A 22322-nucleotide genomic window follows, 5' to 3' on the forward strand; every position below is an offset into this window, starting at 1 on the left:
GGGGCGTGGGCGATAGAGAGGAGGTGGGGGGGGGGGGGGGGGGGGGGGGGGGGCATGCAGCCCCTCTGTGCTGCCCAGGCTGTTTCTGAGTGGGAGTTTGTGCTGTATTTAACGCCAGCTGTATTATCCAGCTGCTAGGGGAGTGGGAAGAGCCAAACACTGGTGTGAAAAGGCATCTGGGGCTGAGTGGTGTCTGTGGGGGTTCGTAACAGTTCCTGAACGCGTAAAAGGTGTAAATATCAAAGAAAGACAGTGGTTCTACAGCATGGGGCCCAGGGGTGTAGCAAGGGTAATGGAGTGGAATTAAAAGAGTGGAGATAGAGGCTGACTATAAGGAAAAATCTTCCTAGCTAATCAACCTATACAACAATGCCCTTTTCAGATAGAAAGAGCTATTGAAACAGGAGCAAACTAATTCTTCCTTCAAGAGTTTCTCAAGTTCGTTAGGTGCTACCAGAGGCCTGGGTGTGGATTACTGCTGCGTGTAATCCTGCTGTTGGAGTGGAGCTATGGAGAAGAAGAATAACTGCGTGCATGCTGTACAGCACGTGTGGGAATGGCCATGTTATTTCTGCCATGTCGGATGAGTGCTCGCCTCTCTGCTGCCATGCCAGCCCGATGGAAAACACAACCTCACTGGAGACGTGCTTACTTCCCCTCTCTGCTATTGCTACGTCTGTACTTTGCAGCATGGCATCCTGCAGAGATGCCCGCAGACGTTGGCTTGTTTGTGGTGCAATGTGATGTCATCGGTAGAGATGAAATGGGGTCACATCAGTGAAGTCCTCTGCTTCTCGGCAGCAGTGGTTAGGTGCCATGCCATGCTGCATGGGTAAAACTATGCTGCGTTCACTTGCTGAGCTGTGCTGAGTACAGTCTAACTGCCTATAACTTATCCTGAGGTATGTTTGTTTCTGCCGCACCCAGAGCACATTTAAATGGAATTTCACAAAGAAAACAATCCAAGAGAGACAACGCAGCAGAGAAAAGTCTGAATGCTTAGTATCACATTGCTGTGAGAACACCAAGAAAGATAGGCTTCTGTAAGCATTCAGACCGAGGGGGCTAATTCCTAACAAAAGCATACATTCTTATCATTAGAATTGTTACAAATGTCATTTGTTATAAGTAGATATGCTACGAAGAAGTCTGACTGCATGTATTACTGCACCCAGCAAAGATAATCTTATCTTATTGTATCCTGGTTTGTTCTCTGTATTTTAAAGCTGCCATTACACATACCTGTGCCGGAGACCACTGGGGTCTTCCTTCAGTACCTAACCTAATTTTCTTTAAGCGTCCCATAATTTGTCCCCAAGGAAAGGGGTATTTTACCCACTGTGGCATCTAGCCTCATCCTCAGGAGGTCTTAAAAGCACAGCCATTAAAATAGTGTCAGTTATTGGCATTTTCTCTGCCCCCGTGTCAGTTATTGGCATTTTCTCTGCCCCAGTCCTCCCCACTGGTGATGTGTCTTGTTGACACCAGGAGTGCAAAAAACTTGAAGACTGTAATTTGTGGAAAGCATCAAAGCATCTTTTCCAGCAGGCAGGTAGGAGATTTGAGGCCCCTTTCTCTCAGGTTGACCATGTGAATGCCGTGGTTCCTCATGCTCTTTTGTACGTGCCAACAACTTCAAGTTGCTGCTGCTTTTGTGCCAGATCTAAGGGGCTGCAACAACAGTGCTGGGTGGCTCTGATGGCTTTCTGCACCGGAGAGGTGGCATTTCTGAGTACACGTTCCTGGTTTTGGGTGGAAATCTCAAGTGCCAGCAGTGGGGACATCTCTGATGTCTTCTGCAAGTTGTGTAAAACCATGCAGCTCCTGCCCAGTGTGCAATAAGGCTTTTTCCTTAGTTGCGTTGTTTTCACTCTGTGGTGTTCAGGTGCAGCCGTAATCATTTTCTCTGGATGAGTGAGGAAGAGAAATCCCCTTTTCTTTTGTGTGGGAAATCTCAACTCGGAGATGTTCATGAAGGGCCGGCCGGCTGGCAGCGCACTGCAGCCGCCCGCTCACATTCCTTGTGTTTAACAGGAGCACGTCCTGGTCCAGAGCCCTCTGTCCAACATGAGGAAGTCAGGCAGGAACAGAGGGGCATAAATTTCATGGTTCAGGTTGTTTATTTTGAATATCCTGGGTTTTGCTGACCGTCATGGTGATAAACCTCGTTTGGCATCATTGGTGTCCAGCGTTTGCCCAAGTTAGAAGGTCAGGCATTATCCTTGAGAAACATTGTTCATGGTATTTAAGAGGGAAACATGTTAACTCAGGCTTCTGTTTTCCTCCAAATTGTAATGTCTTTTGGTTTTATCAAGAAAAGTATTTCCATGTCTAAATATACACAAGCAGAAATACCAGTGTTACTCAGTTGATTGGGTTTTTTATCATCTCCATGGTGCACAAGAGGGAATTTGTTTGGCACTTTTCCTCTCTGATCATTTTTGTTGATATTATAGAAGGTAACAGAAGGCAGCTGGATTAGTCCATTACACCATCTGAAAAAAAAGACTCCAAAACCAACCCAAACTATTACTTATACCAAATGCAGTGTATTTTAGTGATCTCTACCCAGGGTGTATTTCTCTATACCCATCTGAAACAATGATGTGCTGTATGTCGGTCTTTCACAGTCTAGCCCTGTCAACATTTGGCGATTAAAAATGTTATTTGCAAACTGTCTGATGTCTATATGATAAACACTGAGAGAAATTTAATGCCATGCTTAAGTATTTTTAAAAGCAAGTTTGAGTGAGCAGTTACTTTCCTTTCTGTCTAGTATTCATCTCTAAGTTATTTATCAGTCTAAATGAAAGGTAATGTAATGTGGATTGTTTCCCAGTTCAGCATGCATGGGCAAGGAGGATTTGGGTGCATAGTCTGTTGGCTCAGCAGGCCTAAAGCAACCGTAGAAACGTATGGGCCTGGACCCTACACGCTGATGTGCAGCTGCACTGTGGGAGAAGCTTTGATACAAAGCGGATGCAGCTTGACTCTAACGCCTGCATTGCTCACTGAAAGATTTCCAAAAGCGACGTTGTACAATAAGCTGAAAATAACCATGGGAGCCTTGTCTATTTTTCGTAAGTAGAGCAAATGATGGCACTAATGTCAATATTAAACTGTCAGTTGATAGGTATAAAAGCATTAGCCTTTTAAACATTGCTTCTTTTCCAAGTATTCTGATCTTTTGCACGTGTCTCACGTAATCAGAAGCTGTTACAGGACTCACCAAACCACAAAGAAACAGCTGAAGTAGAGCCCAGGAGGGCTCCATGTATTTCCTATTGCAAACTACCTTTGGCATTGCCTCTCCATGTGCCTCTGTCCTGCCTCAGACGTATTTTGCTTTGTGTTGTACTTTGTCAAGTGTTTGTAAAACACAGAGAGCCTCTTCCTCTAGTATTTTCCTTTGTCTTTTCCTTGCCTTTACCCCTTTTATGTCACTGCCAGCATTCCTTGTTACCACATTTCTCTTCTTTTTCTTCTTTTCACTGAAATGCATTTCTGTACAGTGAATATTTGCCCTTCTTTGCTCACATGCAATTACAATTGTTCTTCCTGTTTTCTTTCTTTTCACTTTCCTGTCGATCAGCTCATATTTATTCTTAGTGATGTCCATGCATACACTTATCCATGTGCCAGGTACCACACACTGACCTGTGTCAGGAGGGACACGGATGCATTGCTAAGCAAGGGGTGTTAGTAACAAAAACCAGCAGGAGCTGTTGGCTGAGAAGCAAACCAAAGACCTGGAAGCCTCTATCCAGAGGCAGGAGGGTCCAACTTGCATTTCCAAGTATGCCATCTATTTTACCCACAGCAGAGTTACAGTTGAGAAATGGCAGAAGTCATTGATGAACAGATGCAGCCAAGAGAGTGTTTGCTTTATTTAAATGATTGCTTTTTTTGTTTTCCTCCTCCATTGTGCATGCTACTGGCAACATCATGACCTAGCTAAAAGGTGTTCTCTCTTCTCAATTCCAGCTCCTCTCTTGGTTATGATTTAGTAGCTAGAGCTGATGCAGTAAATAAAATATTGTCATCTTTGTGCGATCAACATTTATCGGATGACAAACGGACTGGCTGAACTCCAATGCACTTCTGGTCTATAATGTAGAATTATTTTTTTTGACAACCTCTCAAAATGTGTGTAAAATCCACACAGGCATCCCTTCAAATTTAATGTACAATTTATATTTTAAGTGTGTAGTATGGGTTAAGAAATGTGGTGCTCCCTTAATGTTTAATACATGATTTAGAGGTCTTGTGTGGAGTTCCTCATTCAGAGATCCTAAGACTAGGTGTATACCATGATGATGATGGTGGTCTGTTTTGACCTCTTGTATAGCATAAGCTACGTGACTGCAGTCAAATCCCTGCCTACCTGTGGAGTTGGAGCAGGTTTGTAGAAAGGCGCCCCACCTTGGCACACACTTCCTCTGAAGGAGGATTTACCCTGGATAAGGTGATCCAGTAATTAATTTCCTTCATGCCTGAAAAGTTCCCTCTTTTTCATAACTTGAATATGAATTTGTCTAACTACAATTCTCAGTCTTGGGAACATATATCTTTAACTGCTAGCTTAAAAAGAGCTCTTCTAAGAGAAATCCTCTCTGTATATTCCCCAAAATGGTCGAGTCTCCTCTTCCCCACCCCGCACCTGAACCAAAGAGGTAGGATTCTTTATTTTGTTACTTTTAGGCAAGCTTTACAGACCTTGAATTATTTTTCTGGGTTTCTTTAACCACTGTCATTGTCAATGTTACTTTTACAAGGAGGAGCTAGGACTGTAAGCAGTGTGATAACAGTGCTGTTAATATTTAATATAATGGTAATTTCACCGCCCTATTCCAGTATGAGGTATAAGAGAGTCCCTGGTTTCCAAGATACAGTCTGGCAGTCTGTGATTTATTCAAGGCAGCACTGAATTAGCCAGCACAGAGCTCAGTGATGCTGCAGATAGATGGTTTCAAGCTGCTGGAATATCTCTTTAAAGCTCTCTCAGGTATCTTTCTGCTACTCTGCATCTGGTATGATACAGAAGAGTTATTTCTTTTTATGGCTCAGTATTGCTATTTTATCTGACAATGATACCATGCTTCATTGACAGACCTGCCATGGTATAGATTGTCACTAATTATGCTGGTGTTTTAAATGTTTACCTGTAAAGCAACAGTGGAAATGCTATCTCTCACCTTGGCAATTTGATTCTGGTCTTCTTAATCTTACTGTCATCTGTTGGCTCTCAGTTGGTTCAAATCCTTCAAATTCCTCATAAACTTGGGTGCACGCATCTGGACACGCTTCCCAAGCTAAATCTGTGCCATAGCTGAAATGGTACTTCAGTGTTTTACAAACTCTACATTTGCCTTGTCTTTTTATGTTATTATTGAATCACATTCTCTTTATGGTTCTCTACAACTTCTGGAACCAGGGCAGTGTTAACCACTAAGGGGCTGGTTGTCTCTCATCCTGTCTTCGCGCTGTTGACTGGTCGATCTCTTGTTGCTGTAGTTCTGTATTTCTCTTTCAACCCGTTTTTCAGTCCATTTCTCCAATTCATAAAGCCCATTTTGAATTTTCTTCCTGTCCTCCTGTTGCGTCACTGTCCCTCTTGCCTTGGAAGCATCTGCAGAGTCAGTAACAATAATTTTCAATCCATCAGCCCCAAATTAGTGAAAACAAGGAATATGACTGGATACAGAATGTAAAGCTCTGTAGAGCCACGCGTGAGGTTTCTTGCCCGTTTTACACTATTAACTATTCAGAGTATGATTTTCCAACGTACTTTGTACTCACCGAGTATTGGATTCACCCAGACCGTATTTTCTTAGCCTGAGAGGTAGTGTGAAAGGCTTACTCAAGTCAACATAATACCTGCCATTTCATCCCTATCCACAGCATCTGTTATCCTGTTACCGAAGAACATCAGAATGATTTCACACAGTTTGTTCTTGACAAACCCATGCTGCCTGCTACTCATCTCCTTGTCATTTTCTGCTGCTTATAGATAATGTCTGTAGGAAAATATTTTTCCAAGAATAAAAGTTTATCTGACTGCTATGCAGTTCACTGGTTTTTTTTCCTTTTCCTCCTCCAGCTCTCTCGCCTTGCATCTTCTGAAGAATGCTGGGCAATCTTGTCTCCATCATTCCTAAATAACCCCATTGCCCCAGAAGTTATTTCAAGTGTCTCTTCACGTTTGCCCTCCTTGTTGGCCAAACTTTCCGAGCCAGTGCCCATCACTAAAAGTTTGTCTCGCCTTTCTTTCCTTCACCCCATTGGTGATCTTTCATTTCCTACAATTCCCTCTATCGTAAATTGACTATTTTTAGTGTTGGGCTTTCTCTGTGTGGTTTCTGTGATGAGTAATGGTGTTTCCCTTTTCTTTATTTCTTTGACTCTTCAGTTCCTTTCAGATCTGCCACTCAACTTCAGTTTCTTGCCTCTGCCTTTTAGTTTTCCTCTCTTTCTCATCTGCTATGGGCTGAGAGAATACTTTCTTTTAGACCCTTTGCATGATCTTTAAATTACTGTGTCCTCTAATTTATACCACATGCTCTTTGCTCTGTTGCATTATTTAATTCTCTGAAAGGTTTCAGGTAGAGCGGTTTGTGTGTACGACACACTGCAAAGCACAGCTGTGTTGCGTAGTCTCCATATGCATTTACTTTCTACTTTCTCCTTTTACTTACTGTTTAGGGAAACAGCCTTTTTCACTCCATTATTTCCAGAATCATGGATGCGTGAAGGTGGTGCTCCGGGGAATGGCAGAGGTGTGAGAACTGCTGAATCACTCGTGCCCTGACATACCCTTCCTGAATGCTGCAGTGGTACAGAGCAGGACTTGGTGCGCTGGTGGTGGTTATTACGGGGTACGTTACCCACTGGTACATGAACAAATAAGGAGTTCTGTTTGCTGGTAGGGTTCCAATAGTTAGACACTCCTAAAATCCTTAAAAGCAAGGTACAAAGGAAACATAACTATGCGCTAGATGCTGGTGTTTGCGGAGCATGAACAAGTGCATGTGTAGAGTTATGCAGTCGTTCCTGGTCTGATCTATTCCAAAAATGTCTGTTTGGTTTTTATATAGCTTCTCATTAACCAGCAATATATATAGGCACTGTTGATGTACATTTTAAATAAATAGGTACTGCCGCAAAAATTCACCATGATCAATACTTTTTTTTCCTAAATTTTAGTGATATACCTATAAATGTTCAGATGTTTCTTGCCTGCTATAGCATGACCCAAACAGTGGAAGTCAGTAGAAGACTTTCCATTGATTCATGTAATTTGTACAGGTCCATGTAAAGCATTTAACCTCAAAATACGGGCCAATGACCGAAATGTAGGAATGTGAAAATATATATTCCCTGCTCTGAAAGAAAGGAATGGAAATGCAGAAGAAAGATACCCAGAACTACAGAGACACCAGCTACCCCGCAAGGTAGTGGCTCGGAAGCACTTCCCTCTTATCTTTTGGCTCAGGGGATAGTATACGTGCGCTCTGATGTTTGAAGTAGGTTGGGTAGAATTTAACTTTTGGCTCAAGGGAGCCTTTAGTTTATTAAATATGGATGTTCTTGCTGGGGAGCGGTCACAGGTAGAAGCACGGTTTCTCTCTGCAGCACATCACTTTTCTTGAAGGTATGCATTTGGGAAAGAAAACCCGGCTTTTCTGTGCCTAAATCTTTCCCATCTGGATCCTCCTGTAAGAAATATCAATAAAAACTGTCAGATTGTAACAATTGCAGAATTTCTAAGTGTGCAGTGGTGTGATTGTAGCTGCCTTCAAATCTGTGAATTCAGCTGCCTTGTCACGAGGCTGGCCTCTCAGCAGCACTGCTAGGAGGTCTGCGTTACCTGTAATTATACAGAGAAAATTGCTCAAGTTAATGCCGCATCTAAACACAGTACTAACATCTGCCTGTCTTGGCAGTAAGACAGCTACCACAAATATGCGATGCAACAGGCTGTCAAATATCCTGGCTTCTGCAGTAACTTGCTCTTCTAAGAAAAATTTTCCAGCTCCAGTTACAAATCAGGCTGTGGGTGATCTTTCCGAGCTCTGAAGCTATGGGATCTATCACTCATCCGTCAGCGTCTGTCCTGCTCTCCCTATGAGCATCCGTTTCTCTCCGGATGCTGCTAAGGAGGAATCAGACCTGCTGCTGAGCGGACTGGGGAGAGATTGACAGTCTCATCCTAATGAAACAATCAGATTACGAGGTGGTTTGCATTTCTATTCCTGCTTTTGCAGGAACCTCAAACTGGACTGTTTCTTGCTGTGACTGCGGGCAGCCCCAGGAGCAGTTTGTAGTTCTCTCTGCTTTCAGCCTTTGGTGTAGTCTCATGGAAGTGTGTTTCAGAAAACATAACTTTGAACTGCCTGACACTTGCCTGTCTCTTCTATTTCTTGTCTATAGTGCTATCGATCAAATTGTTTTTGTTGGCTAACCGGTTTTAAATCTCGTGTGGAAAAATTGTCAGTCCAAGATCATACTATGTAAGGACAAACGTGTGACTGCTCTGCCATGCTAATTCATTCTTGCTTAAGACGTGAAAATAAACCGATAGAATATCAATTTGAAGGTTTTAGACCTTGAAATGATTTAAAATCTCTTAAAAGAAAGACTAGGGCTGAAACTTTGTCTCCGAGGCATCATTTTTAACTTAGCAGTAAGCTCTGATGGTCTTTTCTTTAAATTGCCTATTGTACAGATGCCTACAAAGAAAGTGCTTCTTTGGGACTGTTTGTGTTTAGTACCGGCATTTATTTCATTTCATGTGACAGACGACTTGGCTCCTGGATCTAGTAATCACTGGCTCATATCACACTGGGCAGGTTTTTGACCTACTGAAACGCTGTGATTTGGTTGGGGAGCGCAGGCTGGCTGGGCAGAGGACGGTGGCGGTCGCAGGCTCGCTCAGGAGCCCCGTGTCCCCCAAGCCCGATGGCTCCAGGCGCACGCCTGGGTGGGCTTCGTTTGGCGTTTCGATCGGATGAGAGGAGCGGGAGCGCCGGGCTGCCTGGGCTCTGTTAGTGAAAGCTGATGTTTGCGTTGTCCGTGCTGTTTCAGTGAGGCTGCCTGCAGGCTGCAGGACGGTTTGATACGGACTTAAATAGCGCAGCTCCTGCGCTGCCGGCGAACCCCTGGAGATCTTGGTGTCCACCGCCCCCGCACAGCTGTATGCCCATGTTACCGCGTTTTTATCATTTAATTATTTTTTCCGTAGCGAAATCTACTTTGAGTTATTGATGGTGTTCGTGGAGATCGGGTCCCACCTGATAAAGGCCAGCTGGCTGCGTGCTGCCTGGCATGCCTTCTGCTTGTCATCTGCAGGCTTCGCTAAAGACAGTGCCACCCAGTTAAGATTTAAATGTCTGAAAGCCTTTCGTATCTGATTGATATTACATAATTGTGGGGGTTCTTACCAGATTTCAGGTTAAGCTTCATGGATTTTTTTTTTTAATTTTTTTATTTTCCTAAGGCTTTGATTGTGAGACACACTTACGAAATCCAAAGGACTGCTGGATGAAGCTGAATGAGCTCTGCTTTATTCTTCAGCATAGTCGTGCTTTTCATTCACTCACAAATAAATGCCTGATTTCTGCTTAAGGGTTTTTTTTGGTTTTTTTTTTTTTGAAAGATGGGGGCATTGAAGAATTGAATGCAACCTTACATTGTGGCAATTTTATTTTAAGCAGATTTTCTGCTTTTTTTTTCTTCGCAATATTATCATACAGCAGCTAAACTAATGAATATATAATTTTCTTTCCTTTCTGCTTGTCATGCTCTGCTAACATGGACATCTACAAAGGCTCAGGTTGGTGTTGCAATCTGTCTTCATCTTATCTTATTGTTCTCATTTAGTAAAAAGAGGCTTCGAAGTTGTTCTTCACCAATAGGCTTTTTTTCCCTTCCTTTCCTTAAAACTGGATCCAACTTTATTACTGCATAACAGATTCATCCAGAGAGGTGCCACATTTGTTTGTTACCCCTGAAACTATCCTTCAGCTGCAGCAAAATGTGCTGTTTCAAAAACACGGGACATTGATTTATTTATATCTACTTAAAATTGCTATGCTTGCCTGATTTTGTGACAAGGAGACAGCAGAAGCTACAGCACCTAGAGCTTCTGGAATCAGCAAAAATGCACCAAAACTCTCACTAACGAGTTTCTGCCTTGCTTTAGGCCCCCATATTTGACAAAATAGTAAAATGGCATTTGGTAGTATCTCATCTAGGTTCAATATTTTCTTGATAGTGAAGAAACATACTTTGAAAGTAAAATAAAAAGCAGAGCCACAGGAACTGGCCATTTGGGATTGTATTCACATCTCCCATTCACACTTAAACATCTCCATTTTTTTTGTGTAACTCTGAGACTAAATTGTCTTGCCTGAGTATTTCAGGTAGAAATGAATACCCCATATCTGCATGATATCTGCAAGGTTATACTCCATGCTGTGTTCTGCTCCTCAAAGGCTGTAGTGAAGTAAAACCTTGAGTGAAACCAGGGAGGCAGGTTCAGGGCTGGGAGTTGCGCATTATCCCTTATTTTCTCACGTTGAATGATGCCAACTTCTTATTTTAATCTCCAGGAAGGAGCGTTCATGCTTTACTGTATTACAACTTGGTGTTTTTAATGCCTGCACCAATCTTAACAGAAAATAAAACCACTTACCACTAGTAAATGCGAATTAATAAACCTTGCTGCGTAACACGTTAGTTCTGTAAGCGTGAGCTGTAATGACTGGGGTTCAACAGAGCTCACTTCAATTAGCTTTTTAAACAAGGCATTTTCCACTTGTTGCACTTAAGAATTTGAAATACAGCGGTGTCTGTCTTTGCATATTTAATCATCCATTAGAAGAAAATAAGGGATTTACTGGGAACATTTTGTAAAGTCCGGCAAAAGACTGGATACAGTAAAAGCATCAAGAAGCCATGGTGAGGGAAAGTGGAGCATCCGGGTGTCTTTATAGCAAGAATACTCTGCTGCTTTCCTAATTTTTCCTCTTTTCCTTTTCCTCATTTTACAGCCAGAATTTTACAGTGCTGCTTTTTTTGACAGCTTCATCCTGAAATGTCTTTATCTGAACTTTTCAGTATCTGATTTTAAGCTGAGATGTCATCCAGTTAGTGCAAGAAATAGGGCATTTCTAGATTCAGTCCCCCACTCCCTGAGGGCTCCCTCACCAGCCTCTAATAAATCACTCAATTCTTCATCCTCCGTTTTCTCCTGTGTAAATTAGGATTAAAGTTGAGCAGTTTTGAGGGTCGGGCTATAAATAGATAATCAAGAGCTAGGGAAACTTCAGAGGATTGATAATTGTTTTTACCCTTCCTACTCCATGAAAATCATTTTTCGACAGTGTTTTTGAAGGCTGTCGCCACGGCTAGTCCCTTCGAGTAACGGTGAAGGGTCTGTTTCTGTAGGGACTTCCATACTGCCTGCAGGGCAGAGACTAGGAATTGATACATCTTTCTGTCTATGCCACAGTAATTATTGCCCTGACTCTTAATTCATATTTTGTACTTAGAATAAAATTGATCCCATCCTTTTGCCAGCTACAAAATTTTAGGCAGGTCTAGGTTTTCTGTAAACTTGGTTCAACACCAGTGAAGGCTTTTCATAACGTTAGCGAAGGTCTAATTAATTTTCTTTTTCCGTACCACAAAGGATGTAAAAACCACTAACTCCTTTGATTTGGGTGTAAATGAAAACGAAAAGTGCTGAATTTGCTTCATGAATATTTGTGCAGGTATCTGCTAGAGGCATAAAATTTCAGGAATTCCGATAATTTCAGAAGTCTTACCGCATGCTGATCTGTTCAAACTTTTGTGCTGTAAGTCATTCTTGAGCAATATTTTTTTAATTTTGGTGGCTATTTGCAGCATCCAAATACCTAAAGACAAGTATTCATCAGTGAAACAGCTGCTTTGCAAAATCCAAATTGCTTGAAAATTAATTGTTCAATCAGTTTTAATACTGGTGAGCGGTTAGCATATTTCTGGTGACTGTGATCAATACATAAACTAGCATGAAATAAAATCAATTTTATTTTAAAGAGAACCATTTAATGTTGAAATTTTAATGAGGTCATTTCTGTAATGTAGTGTTTGTTAATGTGCAAGTACTTGTCCTTCAGATATACAGTTAATTCAGTAAGGCTTTTAAATGCGTGCTTAGATCTGCCAAATCAAACAAGCACTTAAGTAATTAACAAAGTAAGTGTTCCATTTTGAATTCAGTTTTAAAGAATTAAGTAAAAGAAGCTCGTTATTAAAAATCATCTGGTTTGGATTAAATGGAATGCAAAGGCAGTATTAGAGCATTATAAAAATTATTCAGTTAACGTATGGGCAACTTACAACCAAAACCGACATTTGGATGAACTAGATGGAGTCAACATAGAAGTTAAATTTGCAGGTAATTGCAATGGATGGACATCTTTGGAGCTGTATTTCCCGCCGTGCTCCAGATCCATTCATGTCAAGCTGGTTGCAAGAGAAGTGCTGGCTGTGGTCCAGATTTCATGAAGTGGTGGCCATAAGCTGGAAGAGGAGGAGAGGGCCACTTTTGCACAGCGACATCCCACTGCTGCCTCCTCTTGCAGCCTGGATACACAGGGAACATAAAAGTGGGTATGCAAGAAGTATTAAAAGTCAGCAAATTGCTGGCCTGTCTCAGTAGGAGTGGTTTTAATATCTGCCCTTGATTTTCCTTACCAGCAAGTGTCTTTGCAAACCAGAGCAAATCAGCTCTCTTTCCTATATGCGATCTTTTCTAGCTTTAGTGTTATTCATGGTGGTCTCCATAGTTTAAAAGTAGGTTGTTATTTCTTTGGTTCTGGCTGTTTTGATGTATTAGGTCTAATGTAACCTTGGTATAAGGTCAGTGATGTGAAATGAACTTAGGTTAGCAAAGAATTTAGCCCATTTTTATTAGAAATGAATAGCACAGAGGTTGTCCTCAGGGTCTCAGGCAACTGCTACAATGATCAGTTTGGTTGTTCTAATATAATAAGCAGATATTGACTTTAGTTGAGGTGAACACCAAGATTTACTGTCTTGAAAGTTAAAATATCGACTGAGGGAAAACCAGAGTCAATATTTACCTTGAGGGACAATAAATCTTGATGTTCACTGAAATATGAAGTCACTATGATTTTCAGAAGCGTTGAACCTCATTCTAGTTTACTCTGCAGGTGGTCATCAGAAAAGCTACCTGAAGTGTAGGTATGAATTTCTTTTAATGAATCACATCAGTTGAGCAAGTGCACTTGTTCCTATACCTTTGCAAGGTCAGTATTATTCCTGACCTACATTTAAATAAGTAAGTTACACAATATTATAACTCATACCAAAGCTCTGGTCATTAGATATTTGGACTTTTCATTAAAATGCAAGTATCAGCTATTAAAAGAGAAAATAGATTAATGTTTGTATATCTTGTTGAAGTAACTGTCATTGTCAAGATACTTTAGCAAGGACTCAGGGTTTGCACTGGAGTGAATAGGAACGGGCTTCTTTTATTAGGGCATGCCTATAGCAGTTTGTCTCTTAAAAAGTAGCTTTTGTCCTTTTCCCCTTTCATTTATTTAGAACTGTGCCCATCAACTTGATTTTAGGATTCAGATTTTAATGCATTCCAGGTTAATTGTGGCTACAAAGAGTGATACAGTGGTCCTACGAAAGTCAGTGGCAAAACTCCCATTGAGTTCAGTCAGGCATCATTTCACCCCTTGGTTCATTGCGCCCAAACCCTAGCACGTGTATAGGAATAAAAATTGAGGAAAGCAGTTAATTTCCTAAAATGCTGTAAGTATTTTGATTGTGTTTATTTCTTGAAAGGGTTAAAGGCAAGGCACTAAGGGATGGAGCCAGGCTGGTCCCCTGGGCGCTGAGCTCTGCAGCTCCACACATGTCAGGTGTCTGCAGCTTCCAGCATCTTTCTCCCCCCCGAGCAGTGCAGAACAAAGGGCCCCTGTGCCCATCACATGGACTTCATTTAGTTTCTGTCCTTCAGGAGATGGATTGTGGTAGTACAGCTTGGTACGTGTGTTGGGTGGCTCAGTCTGAAGGTTTTTGTAAATGCATTGTCATCGTGGGTTTGCATGTTTGGGGAAGGCTGAGCATTAGGTGGATTTTCAAAGGAACTGTTGTCTTTGTGCTTGGGAGAAGTGGAGTAGCTGGACAAGAGACTTCTGTGTCCGCAGCTGAGGTAGCAGATGGCAGATGTGATGTGGGCCAGGATACTGAGACTGTGTCTGATTTGAAGCTTTGACACGCTCTGTGTTGCAGCCAGGGATCCACGGGAGCACATCCCAACCTCCTCAGGCTCAGGCACTTTGGGTCGGGTGAGGAGTGAGGACACCACTGTTCAGGGTCAGGGCAGCGTGCTCCCATGGAGCCAGGAGGTGAGAAGTGATCCCAGGTTCCCCTGGTTGGTGGGACCCAAAGAGCAGCAAGGCTTAGCCGAAATCCTTTGAAAATGCAAAATCAAGAACATCATCTGTTTGACCTCCTTAAGTACCACAGCTGTTAGCAAAAGATAGGGATGAAAGGCTTTAAGGTTTGTTGGTTTGGTTTTTTTTAAATACAAGAAAAGAGGAATTGGAAGTGATTGAAAACAAATGATGGCAAGCCAGGAGAGAGAAACAGGAGGAAAACATTTTCCTGTGGAGGAAAGGAACACATGCCACATCACCGTGTTTTTTAAATGCAAAGGTAGAGTCACAAATTATATTCACAGCTTCCGAAATGCATACCCACAGAGTTTCACCCATGGAAATCTTGCATCTCTTTGAGACTCCCATTTAAAAGCATAACGGAGTATAACCGATACACGTTGTAACTCGCTCTGAAGAAATCTGTCCCTCCCAATGACGCATGGTGGTTATTTACACCTTCCCGGCGTCTCAGAGGTTCTACCGGAGATGGCATTGCTCGGCACCAATGCAGGGCAGAGGAGAGAGGTTGTTCGCAGACGGGACATGCAATAGTGTCAGCACAATAACTTAGGATTATTTGTTACAATTATATTTCGGGGTTTTGGTGGCGAGTGTAACCTGGGAATCGTGACCAAATTGGAAGTGCCGAATGGGTCAGCGGCAAACCCCCTGGGTATTAAGGTACGGCAGGGATCGCGCGGCCAGCGCTGTGTGCCCTCTGGTGCAGAGCGGGATGTCTGTTGCAGGAGCAGAGCTGATGGGGCTTCACGTGTAATCGTACCAGCTTGACACGATTAGACAGCAGAATACAAATGCTCTACTAATGGCTTTATTATTGCAATCCTGCCTGCTCTTGAAAGAGTGCATTTGAAGTATCACTTCACATCACGTGTATTTGTGTCACTGCATATGGGATCTCTGTTTTGTCCTCACACGTTTCATCGGCTAGATTTTAGTTCACGTGGCATCCCATCCCTGCCCAGCCCCTGCTGGTTTTCTTACACAGAAATCACATCAGGTAAATGCCGCAGGAGGTTTTGACCACGGAAATGCAGTTGTGGTAAATTCCTGGTGTTAGGCCTCTACTGCTGTCTGCAGGTGGACTTTGCTCGTTCGGAGAGGTCTGAGGTTAACAGATTGTAATGCAGAGCATTGAGAGGTCACTGAGACAACGAGCAGGGATTTCCAAGCTCTTGGTCTCGTCCAGGCGAGGAGCAGAGGCTGCTTGCTGCAGGCAGGGTGAGCACTGAAAGGCTGGCAGTGCTCGTGTCGTGACCTGTGGGATTCACAGTGCTATCCTCTAACCCTGAGGAAGGGTTATTAATTAGAGCAAGGAAAAGAATCTTAAATCCCTAAAGCCACTCCGCTGTGCCTGCCCCAGCTGCCCTGCCGTGCTCGTGGAGGGGAGCAGGCAGCACCTGCACCGTCACCTCCCAGCCTCTCCCAACCTCGTCTTTCTCTCCAAAAGTCTAAAGAGCAGGAACAGGCACCCACCCAGCTCTTAATAAACTTATTAATAAATTTTACCTCCCTTAACACTGCCCAGTGAGATATCTCCTCCCCGGGCTGCAGGTTCCCTGCCTGCCGGCAGCCAGTTCTTGTGAAGTTTGGCGCTTCTCTCTCTCTTGGTTTTGCCTCCCCTCTGCGACAAGGGAGACTCTGATCATGCCTAAAGCGCACATTTCCCTCTTCAACTAATCGTCTCCTGCAGACGGCAGTATGTTTTGTCAGACAGCACAGGCAGAGTGTAGTTTTTCCTTCCCCCCCACAGAGCAGGGAAACTGATAAATACTCCCTCTCTCTACATCCATCTCCTGGCTGTCTTGGGGGAACGTGAAGGCTTTGCGGTGCCTAAAGAGGGATTGTTCTTCTCCCCCCGGCGCGTGCAGGGAAATGGCTGCAGGAGTCAGTAACTCTCTAACGATGACAGGCTGGCCGGGGCAGGACGGTGGCTTCGTGCCGGGCTCGGTGTGCTGCCGCATCTCGCCGAGCCTGCGGGCTCCCCGCTTGCTGATGCTGAGCACGGGTCCCGCTCAGCGGGTACTTTCTCTCTTTGCTCTTGCATACACCAGTTAGTGTTAATGAGCATGGCTGCACAGTTAATTAGTGGCATTTGTGGTACTGCTCGCTCAGTCTAGGAAACTTAGCCTCTATATGCACTTTGTACAGTACATAGATACCTATATATCATATAGTTAGGCCAAATACCACCGCCTCGGCATGCAGAAATCGTTAGCCCATAGCGAGCGATTGAGGTGCACTGTGATCTTTCGAAGAGCTTCGTGCGGGCCCAGCGGACGCTAGAAACGTCGCGCACCTCTCGCGCTCCCCCAAAAAGCTGCAGGGTGACCCCGCTCACTTGTGCAAGAAGGTAGTTGTACCAAACGTTATTGCTGTACGTATTTCATCCCTGGCATAGTAGTCCTAATAAATTTTGCACGTTCGTTCATGTTATTTGTGCACAGACCGTGAAAAAGAATTTGTGCTTAGTAATATGTGGGAAAAATGGTACTAATCATACTACTGCCTTTGCCCTCTTCGTTCCCCTCCCTTTCCCTTTCCTCTGCATGAAATGTGATGCTCTTACTAGTTCATGCCGTGCTTGCCCCCACCAGTCCCGACTTCTGTTTCCCTCTTTCCTTTCTTTTCTTCTTCACGTATTTTGCATTTTTCAGCTTCTCTTACTCTTTCCTCTCTGCTAAATCTATGCACAATGTATAGGCAGACCCACAGTTAAAATTAGTTTCTGACATTTTCTGTTCCTGAGGGGTTTTCTTTAGCAAGTTACCTTCTTTTTGTTTGATATGAATGTAATTATCTGATGGGGCATCAGTTTTGTTTTCAGACTGGTATCTCGATCTCCTTGTCCCCCCCCACCTCCAAAATGTTGCACATAAGGTTTCTTTATTTTTGTGGCCACAACATGCATTGTTGTAATCTGCTATTTTAAAATTAAGCTATCAATTATTAAACCTGTGGCTGAATTATTTTTTTTTTGGGGGGGGGGGGAGAGTAGTTGGGAGGAAGGCCATAGATTTACAGTTATTTTAGTGGTGAGAACTGAATGGCTCCACAGCAGCAAGGCCAAGGAGATTTTGGTGTGCGGAAAAAGAAATTTTAGGTGCGCTGTATTTTTCCAGGGCAGAGCATTGTGCTTCTTACAAAGCAGCAGAGAACACTGTATCTTCAAACCAGCTTCTGCAGACAAACTGGATTTAAAATAAATAACTTTTATTCATTACTGTAATAGAACTGTTGATGCATTCATTTGTTTAAACCTAAATGTACTATATTTCAGTGTGCTGCTTCTAACAACCTGAATATCTGGCACCTTTTAAAAATGTTTATCAAGCTTTTGGCTGTATTTTTCTCTCTACATAGATACCATAGTTCAGTTGAATACATGGTCATGTTTGATTAGGAGATGTGTTAGAGATAAGTCACTTGTTGGGAGAAAAGCATTTACGGTTTTTGTGTATAAAAATGAAATTTGTAGGACGCATGAAATTTCATTCTTTTATGGTAAATTACTCACAAGGATATGTTAGAACCAGATGTAAATGAGTGCTGATTTTAAGTTTGTACCTTCCGAAACACAAAAGGATGCAGTACCTACGGTCCTGGTGAATGACATGTGATAGATTATAGCGAGAGCAGTCAGAGCAAATGAAATTGTAATGGAGTTCCTCTTCTGGCTGCAGGAAATAGCTGTTATTTATCCTGCTTCGTAAGATGCTGCATGCATACTCCTGTTTATTATATACTTAAAAATCCCTTGGCAAGTCAATAATGAATAAATGAACTTAAAGCTATTACAACACCCTTAGCATAAAGAGTGTAAGCCAGAATATTTTTCAGCATACTCTTTCCTGAGTTTGGCTGAGGCGTTTCTGCAGAGGTGCTAACCTGGATAGTTCAAATGAACAGTTTTGATTCTTTCTCCTGGCAGGTGTACGAGGCAGTCCCATGCGACAGCGAGTGCAATCAGTATTCTTGGGTAGTAGAACCGTGGTCTCCGTGCAAAATCAACAGCGAACAAAATTCCCTCCACTGTGGAGAAGGAATACAAACGAGGAAAGTCAGGTGCGTGAAGACAAAAGCACAGGTACTCCAGATTAAAAAGACCTGATACATACTTGCATAAAGCTGCAATATCTGGCCATCTGACAGTGAGTACATTGCTGAGTCCAGTGTATTTCAAATTAAAAGAAACATGCATTTATGTGCAATGTTTTACAGGAAAAGCATCTCATAGGTGCAGCCTTGTGTTACGATCAAGACATCTTTCAGGAAGAAGGCATGATGTTTAAATTAGAATTCTTCAACCTAAATGCCATATATGCATAAAGCCCCCTGAGGTGCAAACCTCCATATTCTGATTTGCTAACATTTTCCCCAAGTAATGGCACTGCACACGCTGGAGTGGCGTTCATTATTAGTGAATATTCATTCCCCAGGCACGGGGAAATGCTGAGTTATTTCCAAATGTTCGGATGTTACTAGCAGAAGCACAAAGGTTTGTTCTTGCTGGTTGTCATTTTCTGTTCGCTCATCTGTCAGCCGATCAAAGTTAAAATCCCTCTGTATGAAGTTTGAAATGTTTATTGAAAGTAGTTACTGAAATCTGAGAGTAACAAAAGCGTGTCATGCATGTAGCTGGTTTTGATTTGCATTAAAATGATTAGTTCTGCTTTTTGACCAGCCGTGCTGCGTATAGCTATTGTGTTACATGTAGTGTCCTATATGGGGTCAAGCAGACCTGTTGATATCCATCACTTCTGTAGTACGCTGGTGATCCTCTAATGAAAATGTCTGTTTTCTGTGTAGGTGTGTGAGTACTGCTGAGGACCACGGAGGGGAGACTGTGCCCAACGCACTGTGTAATCAGGCTGAAATCCCAGATCTAACGCAGAAGTGTAGCTTGTACTGTCCCAGTGAGTGTGCGGTGTCTGACTGGGGACAGTGGAGCAAGTGTCCGCAGGTAGGCTCTCCTGCTTGTGTCTCTGTGGCAACGTTCCTCACACGTCGGTCTTCTCTGCCCTTCAACTGTTTCATGAGATAGTTAGTTTCTAACAAAGTAAAGTATTTTCTGAGGGAGGTCAGGTTTAATGGATCCTGCCAGCATGGTTGAATCTGGAGATACTTGTATTTCTATAGAGGCTGAGCTATAGAAAGTTAGTTAGTAAAACACAGAGTTATTACTGTGACAGTTGATTCAACACATCCTTCTGCTTGGTCTATGGGAGAGGACCCACAAGCAGAGTGGGTGAAGGGACTGGTATTCTAGCTGCAGTAAGGGCTGTCTGTGTTAGGAAATATTTGCAAGGGAGAGCTCTGTGAGTGATACACGACTGCCATAACAACCTGCCGGTAAACCGTGGTGGTGGCACTCCTCCGGACAGGTCTTAGGCCTGAGGGAATGACAGCTCTCCCTTCCCAACAGACGCTATTTCTGTCCAGCGTCTCCTCCTCCTCAAAACCTTGAGGGAAGATTTGAGGCAACAGCAACAGAAGGGCATGGCAGCAAGATGCCTGAACAATTTGTCATGTCATGAAATACTCAAAACTTTGTGAATTATGCAGGGATTCAAGCCACTGCCAAGTGCTCTGTGTTTTCCTAAGTGTGCAAGATGGAAAGAAGCTGCAAATTCTGTCTTGTGAAAACTCTCTGGCCTCAAAGCATGTCATTTCAAACCTATTGTTTCTCTCTGATCGGTGTTGAAATAGGTGCCAGGTTTAATCTCAGGGTTTTTTTAATAGACTTGCTTGATGTATTTAAGTGACAAACATATATTCATTGCCCCAGTGTTAACAGGGCCATTATCAAAAGTCTCAGTGGTTATTGGACAGGTATTTATACTACTGCTGACACAGGTAATTTCCTTCCGTAATATTTTGTGTAGCATATCAATATACTCAGTAAGAACATGTCAAATAAAATCTTGTGTTTCATTTCCTGCATTTGCCTCCTCCTGAGCAGCATAGCTTTGATGAAGTATAATGCTCTTGCAACCGATACAGACGCTTGGATACCTTTCAAAGTCCCACTGTGGTTGGGCTGTTTCTTTGCCGTTGACTTTTTTTTCAGAGATAGATTTTCCTCCTTTTAGCATGCGCTAAACTAATGCAGAGATCCTCAAGGCCGTTGGGTATTTTTCAGGTGCCTTGGTGGCAGTCAGTTGGTTACGAAGGACTGCTTGAAGCTTTAAGCACCCTAGTATCCTTAAGACACCCTGAAGGCTCCTCTTTGGCAATGGTGAAGCCCCTGTAGCCCACAGAAGCAGGAAAGGGATGCCCAGAGCTCATGGGCTGCACTCCATCAGGCAGCGTAGCTCTTGGCAGTCACAGGGCCGAGAGCCACAGTCCCTGTGTCTGCTTGTACATCCTTTTGCCATGGTAGATGTTAATTCATAAATGTGAGGGCATCTGTATGCCAATGCAATTAACTGAACAATATGTTTTCACAAGCTGTTCTGCAATGCTTTGTTGTGAAACTGAGATGACTGTGTGCTGATGGAGCATGTGTTTAAATAGTTCTGTCCAGATACGAGGCAATAAACAGCTTGAAGTTTTATGGACAGATAAAACCCTCCTTTTGATGAGTTTACAGCAGTGCTGTCTCCCTTTTATAGCTACTCCAGTGTGCTGGTTTTGGCTGGGGTAGAGTTAATTTTCTTCAGAGTAGCTAGTATGGGGTTCTGTTTTGGATTTGTGATGAAAACTGTTGATAATTCAGGGATGTTTTCATTACTGCTGAGCAGTGCTTACACAGAGTCAAGGCCTTTTCTGCTTCTCACCCCCACCCCACCAGCGAGGAGGCTGGGGGGGCACAAGAATTTGGGAGGGGACACAGCCGGGACAGCTGACCCCAACTGACCCAAGGGATATCCCAGACCATAGGACGTCATGCTCAGCACATAAAGCTGGGGGAAGAAGGAGGAAGGGGAGACGTTTGGAGTGATGGCGTTTGTCTTCCCAAGTAACCATTTCATGTGACAGAGCCCTGCTGTCCTGGAGATGGCTGAACACCTGCCTGCCCATGGGAAGTGCTGAATGAATTCCTGGTTTCACTTTGCTTGCATGGACGGCTTTTGCTTTCCCTATTAAACTGTCTTTATCTCAGCCCATGAGTTTTCTCACTTTTACCCTTCTGATTCCCTCCCTGATCCCATGGGGAGGGCAGTGAACGAGTGGCTGGGGGGTGGGTAGTTGCCAGCTGGGGGTAAACCACGACATCTGGCTATTTGTGTTTAGTTTTGAGAGAGGACCACACAGCACAGTGCCTCCCAGGCTGCACATGCTTAACATCTCCAAGCCAAGCGCTGGGCTTGCTGCAAGTGCAGAATGGCTGTACCATGACGGTGGTGTATCTTCAGTATATGTGGGGGTACTGGTGTGATGGGGCAGGGATTGAGGGAAAAGCGGTGGCCAGGAGCGAGTCATTGCCAGCACCAGGGTAATTAAGGCAACCCTCCATCTCCTGAGTTGCCACTAGGAAAAGTGGTCACTGAGAATGGCCACAAGCTGGTGGACATTGTCAATGAAGTTACAAAGGCAATGAAGCCTATGGAGGATCCCGTTTTGTCTGTAAGGGAAGAGCTACGTATGGTCAGTTGAATAGCTCCACTGGTTGCAAGTGAGAGCTTGGGTCTGGACCTTGCATGGAGACCCTACATATAGACACCCAAATATAGGAGTCTGCATCTCATGTTAAGTCTTTTGGTCAGACCTGTTGTGCCTCCAGCCTTGCATTTAATGTCTTCCCATGGAGCCCAAAAACCACATCGGTAAGTTTGCGTGCATAGAACCTCTTGCTCATTAGAGCTGTCTACTTAATTGCGTTTGAGGGAATTTTGC

The 22322-nt window shown here is 43.3% G+C and overlaps 1 protein-coding gene across 1 annotated transcript in view; it reads left to right on the forward strand.

Annotated features, from left to right (window-relative positions):
- THSD7B (thrombospondin, type I, domain containing 7B) overlaps positions 1-22322 on the forward strand; it is a 273948-nt gene that overhangs the window by 217186 nt on the left and 34440 nt on the right. Inside the window, 2 exon segments of the mRNA XM_010575183.1 lie at positions 18415-18548; positions 19293-19446. Coding sequence (XP_010573485.1) covers positions 18415-18548; positions 19293-19446 — 288 coding nt within the window.

This window comes from Haliaeetus leucocephalus, unplaced genomic scaffold, assembly GCF_000737465.1.
Source record: "Haliaeetus leucocephalus isolate CR32 unplaced genomic scaffold, Haliaeetus_leucocephalus-4.0 Scaffold451, whole genome shotgun sequence".
Taxonomy (NCBI): Eukaryota; Metazoa; Chordata; class Aves; order Accipitriformes; family Accipitridae; genus Haliaeetus; species Haliaeetus leucocephalus.